Here is a 12,250-nt window from a genome sequence, read left to right on the forward strand (position 1 = left end):
ACATGATTTAGGTGTTAGTTGATGCAGACATTCTAGACCACCCATACCAATGCATGAGGCGTGTTCTATCTAACCATACTTTGAGATAAATATCGACACCTACGTTATTCAGATCACAATCTTGTAACATTTAAGAATAATGAGGGCAACATTCCCCCACATTATTTTTATTTCCGTAATCTGCAACACTGCCTGCTGAAGTAAAGGGCGCCGGTATAAGGCGTTTAACGGGATATTGATCCCCAAAACTGGTAGTTTCGCTATCTTTCAAAATATCTTATATGACATTTAGTGAATATGAAGACCACCAGAGGCATCCTGCAACATTTAAGAATCAACTTTTGCACTTTTATACGGTTGCTAATGGAGACAAAGAGAGAAATTGTATACATAATTCATGAGAAATAGTTTCACCGAGGTCTACAATGCAGCTATGAATAATACTTATTTCACATGAGCCAGGAATGATGAACCTCAAATCGGTATTTTTGCAACATTGCATTTGATGTAGGTTCCAGACGGCATCAGCTTAATAAAGAGAACCCAATCACTTATTGGTGGTTATGTTAACTCACCAGACGGGGATGCAGTTGAAAAGCCTGCAGCAGATGTATGTCTGTATTGCATTGATACAAACTTATTATAATATTACCAATCGATAATAATAGGTTTGCAAAGGCATGGATCATCAGCAATTTTGCGATATTGATATGCATGTTTCGGATGATCTGCATTGACAAACAGAGCAGCATTCTACGCAACATTATTGTGTTTTTTCTATGATTATAATTGGATTATAAAGATAATGAAATCTTGGAACCAGTTACAGAGCAGATATTTGGTTCAATCTACAATGATCCTCATTTACTGCATTATTCTTCAGGTAAGAAGCATTCTTTCTGTAAACTGTGTACTTCGGTTATATATATATAAATGCGCTTTTATAAATACGCACCTGACCACCTCCGGGCTGCCATAACAGCTTATAGACAGTAAGTCTGGAAGTGACCTTCTACATAGCGAGTAATCTTTCTATACATTTGAATGCAAAGGCGGAACAACATGAGACTGTGATGTGATCATATTGTAAACGTTTCCGTCGTTGAATATTTTTTTCCGTCGTCTAATACTTTCAAAATTTTGTTTTTGATAACATATTACAAATTCAGAATTGCAAAATGTGTAATAATTTTGCAATTCAATTAATACTTCCTATCCCTTTCTGTATAGTGGTCAATGCATGAGGATGTAGTCACGCTTGCTGATCTTGGTATGCCGTGCCCATAGGTCACTTGCGTATTTATAAAAGCGCATTGATAGACTAACTGAAGTACACTAGTAATCTTCAGTTGTGACTCGTTCCATCACATTTACTATGCTGGAATACCTTCTTTTTGAGATGAAGGCCTTTAAGATACTTAAAGCTGAGTTCTTAGTATTATAGTATAGTATTGATTCAAAACACACACACACACACACACACACGTGTTTAAGACAAAATAAGAGAGGATTATTATTATAACCTTTTCTGTACTCCCCATTCAGTGCTGTGTTTAATAGACAAACAATACTTATCTTGGAATTGCATTTCAACGGTAGGTACAGTATAGTCTCATGTGACATTTTTGGAGAAATTTACTTGGTATTGTATTCGTCCAAATAGGTCATTGTCCACATCTAATGTTATTTTGGCAAGTCATAGACAAACCCAATTAAAATTTTAATTAAATAATTAAATAGTTACAAAAAATATGTAAGCACATTGGAACACATCAAAGGTGTACCTTTTCATGCAAAATGACGGTTGATACGACCATGTTGAACTCACTCGGCGATTTTGCTGAAGGATACTTCATTATTTGTAACGTTCCTTCAAAGGTGCACCACATGCAAATATAAACTCGGTGTGATTCAGGAATCTTTAAAGGTATATTAGATTCCAATAAAAGTTTCGAGTTGTTCAGAGTTTTTGGGAGTGAGTCACTTTTAAATACATTATAATATTAGTCACAGTATATAACCATTGCATGCAAGTATACGTTTTTAAGTGTTTGCGAACGGCTTGTTTAAATATGTACGGTGGATCAAGTTACGAAAATAGAATAAATTTTCCTGTGTTTTGTGTTGTTCCGTTATAGTACTCAGCAGGGGTAAATCCGCTACAAGTACATATATGAATAGAGTGAGTGCCTATAGTGTTACTCCAAGTATTTGTCCTGTACTTTTTACACTTATACAGGGTGTCCCTGACAGAACTGTGTCGTCAGGAACTGATTTTTTTGTACTTTAAGGCATAAACCAACTATAACAAAATAACCAGTGTGATTGAGGAATATATCAGCTATCACATACTTTTTTGAATTTTGCCAATTGACCGGTCCGTTTTTTTTTAAATAAGTCAAATACCTACCAATGACAATTACGCCTCACGGACTGATGGTATACAGCGATTAGCACTCCGAATACAGACAATTCAAACGTATTCATTGTATTTCTACGTACGAAATTATACGACCGAGTGCACACAAGCATACTGTTTGGCTATGGTATATTTAACTTGACTATCTGCTTTTCCTCATAATCGATATTTCTTCTCATTTCTAATTATGCAAGAAGCATTTTTTTATCAATTTAAAAATTCGTTTTCCGATGGAAATATAATACTCTGTTGGTATGCCACATTTCCACATTATAATTGTTTCCGTTTTGAAATCATACCACAAAGCTTTGTGGTGTCAATAATTAAAAGTTGTCTGCATTTAAAGTAGTAAGTTTGTGGTGTCATTTACATAAGAATGTTTGAAATACACTGGAAACAGATTATTGATTGTTATAGTTATGAGATTATCTGTTACGACCTTCGATACTATACGAGGGCGCTGGTTGTGCCTATGGCGCGATGTTTACATTGTTATATCATGGAGGTATATAAATAAATGGAGAATGATCGCCAGAATTCTAATCTCCTAAGTGGAGATTATCCCGTTACCTCTATTCAATGAGTCACCAAACTTGAATTGACCAGCCACTTCAGCCAAGCTATTGATCTCCACGATGGTTATGAGCCTCTACCATGGTTCATTGATTGTCACTCCTAAAATTTCCTCATAGGAATTGACCCTACATTGACCCGTACCGGAAGCCTTGTAAAAGAGACTGCATAATGACGTCAGCTAGTCAATCAGCTAGTTCAAAGTCACCAGTTTTGATAGCTTATAGTTTCAATGTATGATCGTGCGAAAACCCGTAGAAATTCGGATGTTCTGTTCTCAAGTTATGAAACTGTTTTCTACACTAGTTGTGCCGTAACTTGACAAATATACTTAGTTTTCATGTTCATATATTAAGCTTTTAAGGGGTCTGAGGAGTTCAAATATAGTGCAAATGAAAGCAAAACGTTTTTACCTTCCGATTGTGAAAAAACTATGTTGGGCCAATTTGGGCCATTTGAGTTACGAGCGAGCAAAATTTACCGGAAGTACTTCGGAATTCAAGCAAAAGTGATGATCAGACAATCTTTTCTAGAGAGAAATTGATATACGGAATGTATAGGCCCTACATACTTTGTTTAAACAGTTTCTCATAGTTTAGTGTATGATAACCGTGATTTTGGTTGAAGCTTCGGGTCAAATTGATTAAGTGCCATGACGGATATGTCATGTTATTGTTTTTAAACTTTTAATTCTGTATTGTCATGAAATCGTAAAGGCCGCCTAAATCATCATCATTAAACTTCTCATTGTATAATAAATAATTACCAGTATTTAGGCCAAATGATTATTAATATTAAGAGGAACGTATCATTTTCTTTGGAGGGAGGGGATCCAAAAATACGGGGGGGGTAAAAAAAAAAAAAAAAAAAGTCATAATTCAATTTTTCATGACCAAAATGTAGGGAGTCACAAGATGAGAACAGATAAGGTGTTTCTTTTTCCTAAAAGACTGATTTCTTGATCCAATTTAAGCACTCAATTTTTGGCGAAAATGAGATTTTGATATCAAAATTTTATGAAACATAAGCACTTTCCAATAAGTATAAACTTCATTTTACCCCATTGAAATCAATGACCAGTGAAACAGACTTCACAATGTAATCAGCTTAGCATAATCAATATAAACCTGAAATTGCCTATTCAACAATAATTGGTCATAACCAACGTAGTACAAAAGAGGCTTGGCTGGATCATTCTCCATTTATTTATATACCTCCATGGTTATATTATTGCTTTTCACAATACAAAAAAATATCAACATTTTTAAAAAATTTTTAAAGTTATGTCAAAATCGAGGATACTATCTGTGTATCGTTGAAAATCATTTACACAGGATTTCAGAGAAAATGTGATTACATTTTGGAAATTTAGAATGCTAGAACAAACAAATTCAATTCCTGGATTGTGTACACCGTACGCTTTCCGTTCCGATAAATTTTGATACTGAAATAATTTTTAAAACAATGTTCTTTCATGATTTATGTTGGAATTTTTAGAGTATTTCATTATAAGCAAACACGTAGCCTTCTTTTGCAACTTGCAACACAAGCCACACGCCGTGTTGTAACTGTGCTGGGATTCATACCAGGGTTTATCGATCAAAGTACAGGGTGTCCCAAAAAAAGAGGCCTCTCATTGCGCCCTCTTTTTCTCCTATTACTGAAAAGTTGATTAAATATATTTTGGTATGTGAAGGAACCTTTAATAGTTAGCTTTTATAAACCAAAACAATTTTATCAATCGGCTCACAACTTTTGAAGATATGCCCTTTTGAATAAAAGTACCCGTTTTTCACTCTGTCCACGGATAGCAAACAGAATGGTTGGGATGGCTCATACTGTGGAGTGGCCTGCACGATCACCAGACCTCACACCACATGATTTTTTTTCCTTTGTGGCAAAATCCAAGATCTTCGCAAGCGTATTACTGAATGCATTCGCAAGTATCCGGCGCACAAGGATGGTACGCAACGCAATTGATGCAATGAGGACCAGGGCTGAAACCTGTATTCGCCAAGGAGGCAACCAGGTAGAGGCAGAGCAGCACAGTAAACTCACTTCAGAAGAACCAAAGACAAACCAAACAGCCTTTTATGGCTACCTTTTATCCTAAAAAGAAAAACGACTTATGTTGTAAATAAAAAAAAAAGAGAAAGCAAGAAACAACAAAGTAAGAAAGTAAGAAACATAATAAAACAAAAGGCATAATAACCAAGAAAAAATAAGTAATTGCAAGTAAAGCAAAAGAAGTCCCATTCGGCATCCCATTTACCCACAAATTAATTACACTATTGCGAGTTATGGAGCCCAGTCACCCTACCATTTTTGTTTTAAGACGGTCTGAATTTTTGCAATTTATAGGAAAAGTCGACGTAGGTCCCCAAAGTTTCTTTCAGATATTAAAAGATTAGATTATCATAAAGACGAAACAGTAATCTTTAGTCGGGACCTACGTAAAATGTACATTAAATTCTCACCATCAATTCAGTGTTAATTTTGACTAAATTCAGAAAATATTTTGGCGTATATAAAATTGAAATAAAATTCTCTGCCTCCTAAACCACATAAATTTTAGCACGATTTGGTATAACGAATCGTTATATATGATGTGCAGTTAATATTCATATATTCTTTTATACATATGATGATTCAGTTTTAACACAATGATTTCATTGAAAACCCTCCCACTCGGCGATTTCAAAAAGGTAACCACGCTTCCCTAGAATGTGCAAGAAAATAGCATTAAAATCTTTCTTATTCTAGCAGCCTTTTAGAAAGACTTGGTGAACCGCGTCCACTGCTGTACTCGCATACACTGTCCCTAGTAAAAATCATCCTCTTTAAACATATCAGCTCACGCCCTGGTAGTTCTGATCTTGGACAGCCAGGCTGAAAGGTGAGCAACTATACTGAGTGACCACTGAACTGGAAAATTGTGCAATTTGCTCCACGAAATAGGCTTCTTATGATCATAAGATAGCTATTTCAATCCGCGGAAAGGTTTGAAAATGAGGGAGTTTCGTAAAAGTTCAAGAACGGTGTGGACAATTGTCAAAATTCATAAAGTATATGATAGCTGATTTTTTTCCTCAGACACGCCAGTTATGCTTATACCGAAACAAATACGTTTACGACGATACCGTTCCTTCAGAGACATCCTGTAAAGGAAATGCATTTGTCTATAGATGGGAATTCTCCCCATCGGCCTATTTGTTTGTGATATTTCAAGCGTTTTAAAATTTCAAAATAATCCCATTCAATTACACGGTTGACGATGAAAATTTGCTGAATTTAGAGAATGCACGGCGACCACCACCTGATACACCCTCTGAGTATTAGGGGCAAAAATTCACTGTTGTGATTAAAAATGTTGCAGATATAATGGAAATATTCTTTCTTTAATTTGAACAGTAGTTCAGTCGGTTTCTAAAGTATTTTGATAGTATTTCTGGTGGATGATGACATTTATCGACTCGAACGTATTCAAAATATGCATGCAAGTTCTGAAATCAAATACTTAAGTGAATGTAAAGTTAGGAAGGAATAGCTGTAAGAAAATGATGCCTGCGTCTGAAATGATTCCCCGAGGTAAAAATGTAAAACCATAAGTGTTATGGAGGAAAACATTTGAAACTTGCTTTAGTCCTGAACAATCCATAATGTGCACTTTGAAACATACTAACCATGCTGGAGAGCTGGTACATCCAGTGAACAACCATTACCTATAAAGTTATTATGATCAGGTGTAAAAGAGGTAAGACGTATTAAAATTCCTATTTTGTCAATTATGGGACATTTCAGCGTTTATACAGGGTGTCCCAAAAAAAAGAGGCCCCTCATTGCGCCCTATTTTTCTCCTATTTTAGAAAAGTTGATCAAGTATATGTTGGTATCTAAAGAAGCCGTTACCCATTAGCTTTAATAAACCGAAACAATTATTTCAATCGGCTCAAAACTTTTGAAGATATGCCCTTTTAAAGAAATGTATCCGTTTTTCACTCTGTCCACGGAGGAGGTTTGGCTACTTCAAAGATTGAAAAGTGCATATACCATGCATGAATATAAAACATTCATCGATGATAACTTTATAAAATAACAAATTTATTGTAGGGAATGGGCTTTACCGGTGGGCTTATGGGTTATGGATTTTGTTAAGTGTCATTAATTTGGGCGAAATTGATGTGGGATGGGACTTCTTTTGCTATACTTGCAATTACTTTTTTATTATGTTTCTTACGTTATTGTTTCTTGCTTTCTTTGTATTGACAACTTAAGTCATTTCTCTTTTTGGAATAAAAGGTAGCCCTGAAACGGGCTGTTTAGTTTGTCTTTGGTTCTTTTGAAGTGAGTTTACTGTGCTGCTCTGCCCTCTACCTGGTTGCCTCCTTGACGAATACAGGTCTCAGCCCTAGTCCTCATTGCATCAATTGCGTTGCGTACCATCCTTGTGCGCCGGATACTTGCGAATGCGAAAGCTAGCTGGTGATCCTCGCTTATAGTGAATGCTTTCCCAAGCCTAATGCTATTATCTATCCATGTCATTAACCGTGTGTTTCGTTTGAATCTTTGATGTAGCCAACCCTCATCCGTGGACAGAGTGAAAAACGGGTACATTTCTTAAAGAGGGCATATCTTCAACAATTTTAAGCCGATTGAAATAATTGTTTTGGTTTATTAAAGCTAACGATTTAAGGTTTCTTTACATATCAAAATACATTTGATCATCTTTTCAAAAATAGGAGAAACAGAGGGCGCAATGAGGGGCCTCTTTTTTTTGGAAACCCTGTATGTAACACATACCATGGTTGACAATACATGATATAAAGATACTTGCAATTCTAGAACATATCCAAGCGCAACTGAGCTTATAAGACAAAAAAGTGGTGTACGAGCAAATTGCTTGAGGGAATAATCCATATTTATACCAGACACGTGCGAGTTTATCTAAGTATATACCAAACATATCTTTCATATACGACGTATTTGCCATAGAAGAACGTTTGATTTGTAAATCACGAAAAAAAATAGCTTTTATTTTTAAAAGGTAATCGTGTTTTGTTGTAGCTGATGTATAGTAACTTTGTACCGATTTTGAAATGTAGGATGGTGAAAAGGAATGGTAACTAAATATGCCAAAAAACTCAGAGGGCACATAGCTTTACCTTATTGTAATTATGGGGTATAATGGTCAAACAAATTGGAGGAGTTGCATTTTCAGACTAATACGTCAACTTCAAATTGCTTTTTTCCTAAAAATTCAATAAAGACTGCACAATATTGTAACAGAGCCTTTGTAAATACGCCTATAGGTTCAAAACTGTGTAGGCACATTTTGATATCCAATTCACCCAGTTTCGTTCAATAATAATCATCATCAATATGTTTAAAGAGAAAACCACCCGAACTTAAAGAGTTGCAGTATCTTGTATTTATTTAAAGTCAGCATTGAAGATAATGGCGGTACATGTCACAGTGATTGCGTTTAATGATCATTGATCGCTAAAAGTGCAACTATTAAATTCGGGTTTTTCTTTGAAACTACCGCTGTGTTGTTAACTCTGAATGAAATTGGGCGAATGGGGAATCAACATGCGCGTACATTAGCCATTATTTTAAGAAAATGTGAATACGATTAAAAGTTCTGAAGTAATAGGCGTATTTGTAATCCTGGGCAGCAAGGGAGAATCCCGGGGAGGGAGAGTATTGATGACCACTGATTGCTTCTCTGGACGCAGTTAATAACACCCGTCCATGCTGTTATTTATCCTGCTGTCCTTTTAACCATATCTAATGAAAATGCATTACACAGAATTACCGCCAAACGACAAAGGCCGATTGTGGGCTAACATTTGAAATCATAACAATAACAAACAACACATTCCGTTTTACACTAGGCATGCTAGGTAAGTTTAGCTCTCAGCCCAAGTAGAATGGGGGTGCAAACCAAGCATTTTTTGTTTGCTCTTGTGAAAATATAGTCTATTTTTGATGTTAATCATGATGAAAGCATTCAGTTGAACTCGAAATTATACTGATATTAATTACATCAAAATACTAGTATAAAATTGTTATGAAAAAGTTTATATAATTATATTAGTGACAGTAAAAGTAAAGTGTACGTAGGCTTATATTATTGAATGCAACATATCATAATGTCATAATTGTATTGGCACTTCAATACTTAACAATTCTGATTTTAGAATCTGCCAGTTTATTAATCGCGAAATTCCATGTTAAAAATAGACTATGGACTTTCAATTTTAAACGGGATTTTGAACGGGCAAAGTCCTTAACACTCACACTGTCAATCATACTTGTTTATCAATCAAATTTAACCTCAAGCAAATACATGACGCGTTCATGCACTTATTGACGCGTTCATGCAATTACACAACACAAAGGCGGGGTATGCCACATACTTGTGTACCATGTAGTTATTAATGGTAATGACAGGTACCCGGAGGATTTAAACCATAACGATATCAGGGCGACCAATCACAAGCCAGATCCATTTAAAGATGCATTACATCATGGCCAATTTTAGTAGGCCAGATTTCCGACAATCTCATCCATAGAAGCTCATAGACAGCCGTGTTAAGCATCTCTGACCGCAATCCAAAGTCAGTAGTCCACTTGGGAAGCTAACAAACAGAGGGAGTAGGGTGACTGAAAAGAACAGATGTGAAAATCTATCAATTGTGCACACATTAATTAAATCAGAGTTTTAAGCTTAAATACAATATCCAGAGTATGCACAATGGGCAAGTGGACTACGGGGTAGTCTAGTGAAAATATTGTTAGGTATGTTGATTTTAAACTTGATGCTTTGATTACAATAATGAATGTATAGAGCATTGTTGGCGATCCACGGTGTCCTCGCCGGATTTTCCTTTGTACTCTTTGTCCTCTACGATGTTCCTCCGATCGTATTATTTTGCGGCCTTTTCTTACATTTATTCATATATTATTATTATTATTATTATTATTATTATTATTATTATTATTATTATTATTATTATTATTATTATTATTATTATTATTATTATTATTATTATTATTATTATTATAAAAAACATTGCCATACTTGATACATAAGAAAACATATTGCTAACTAAGAGAGATAAAAAAAACCATGATTGTTAACCTTTCAAGCGCGCTTTAAAACAAAACAACCTAGTTAATATTATCTGTGCATAGCATCCGAGGATACATTGAGACTTCAATAATGTAATATGATACATGCTTTAAGCTCTTCACCTCTTCCATAGCTTAATTTGATCTACACGCCGCATTATCTCAGGATATGTACCATCAGATCATCTCATTCCCTTTATTCATCTAAATCGTTTCAATACCTGTTTGATAACGAAGTATTGGAACACAATCATTATTATTTTGTCTACATGGTAAATTGATACTTAGCCGAGACAAATTAATTTAGCAGAGCTTCAATTCTGTCGCATTGGATGCTTTTCCTAGCCACAAAATAAATTGGGATTTGATCGAGAAAAGTACAGGGTGTCCCAGAAGAAATTACCGGGTGAATGAAGCATCAAACATTAACAAAACAGCGTGTAGCCCATCTAATTCTACATCTTTTTGATATTTAACAGTACTTATACTTAAAGTGTATATAGGTCGGATGATAAGCCGGTGATCAATTGAAAATTTTGACCTTTCGTATTGAAGATATGGATTTTCCCCCAAAAACACCAAAAACAATTAGGTCTTTTTGGGAAATTTACTTCGAGGACTGTTATATATCAAAAATGTGAAAAATATCAAATTTTAATAATTTGTCATAACATTTGTATTATATCGTGAATTTCAGAAAATGAAAATTATTTGATATCAGAAAGACATTCTTTGTATTCAGAATGCAATTTGATATGTCTGATGTGCTCTCATGTCCCACAAAAAATACTGTCGAAACGCTCAAAACGCTCATTCCAGATCCCTTAAGAATTCCGGCTGGCTAAAAAGTTTCTCACACTTTAATGTTTTTTGGAATATATTTTGCAATAACATGTTGCATAATATAACATATAACATCTTGCACAACATAAATAATTAAAGCAGGGAAGCTTCTGATAAAATATTGCAGAAATCAATGTTTTTCCCGGAAAATGTTGTCATAAATAATGAATGCAAAAGTTTAAAATTTAAACAAAATCTTGAGCTACAAGCTCATATACTTAGTCATGTTTTAACATATAAAAGTTTAACATATTATATGAATAATTGACCCTGTTAATGTTATAACTATCCAAGTTAAGATGTTAAGTTTCTTATAATTCAATCACTGCGTATCAATGTGAAGGCAATTTAACATGAATATTAACATAACACAGTAAGATTATCAAATAGATAAAAAGACTAAATTTAGTGAGATACACAAAACTCTAGAACTTTATGAAAGAGTTATGAAAAACTTGTTGACCAAACTTGTATTGATGTGCGCATTATGTAATTGCTCATTTCTTTGCAACCAGTCAACTGATTCCAATAAAATGTGCGTACATAATGCATAATCAAAATGAGCTACGCGCCGCTTTTTAAATTTTTTGATTTTGGTGTCTATTTCTCGACTTCCAATTTTATTCACTAGATTTTTTTCTGGGACACCCTGTATAACGACCGGTGAGACATTTAATAATCTCAGAAGTAAAATACTATTAACAAACACGATCGTAAACCTTATTAGACGTAATCAGCCATACGTGTATCATTTGAGCATTATAGTTGAATTGCAAAGCGCGAGAAAGTTTGGTTCTCAGTTGTGTAATGATTTGTTTTCGGTTACTGGCTATTAATGACGTCTTATTATCTTAGACACTATTCTTATCTTTGGTCTTAAGCCTCCAGCATACTTTCCTGCCCCTTGCCGCTGCGGCAAGCGGCAGGGCGTTTCAACCAATGACAAGCCTTTATTGTGTCCGTTTGTCTGCAATGCGCGTGCGCCACGCCGCTCAGCGGCAAGCGGCAGGGTAGTATGAAACCAGCATTAGAAAATTAAAAAAACTCGCCACCTAACATTATAATCTCATGCTTGCTTTCTTCGTCCTATTGGCCTTCACGGACCAGAGAAAAATCACTTAAGACTTAAGTTGATCGGACTTCCTGTCAAACCTAATAACATTCTATCATAAAGGGTTCAAATTAGGTTAAAAGATATCAGAGATACACTTACGCATTCATAATTCTTCAATTATTGTCAATACATGGTTTATAAAAACAAGTCAACAGTTTTGTTTTCAA

At 34.9% G+C, this 12,250-nt stretch overlaps 1 protein-coding gene across 1 annotated transcript in view; it reads left to right on the forward strand.

Moving 5' to 3' along the window:
* Positions 1–325: 325 nt before the first annotated feature.
* LOC140151505 (corticotropin-releasing factor receptor 2-like) overlaps positions 326–12,250 on the forward strand; it is a 156,417-nt gene continuing 144,492 nt past the window's right edge. The window contains exon 1 of the mRNA XM_072173864.1: positions 326–883. Coding sequence (XP_072029965.1) covers positions 806–883 — 78 coding nt within the window. The 5' untranslated portion in view covers positions 326–805. The remainder of the gene's footprint in view (positions 884–12,250) is intronic.

This window comes from Amphiura filiformis, chromosome 4 (genome assembly GCF_039555335.1).
Source record: "Amphiura filiformis chromosome 4, Afil_fr2py, whole genome shotgun sequence".
Lineage (NCBI taxonomy): Eukaryota > Metazoa > Echinodermata > Ophiuroidea > Amphilepidida > Amphiuridae > Amphiura > Amphiura filiformis.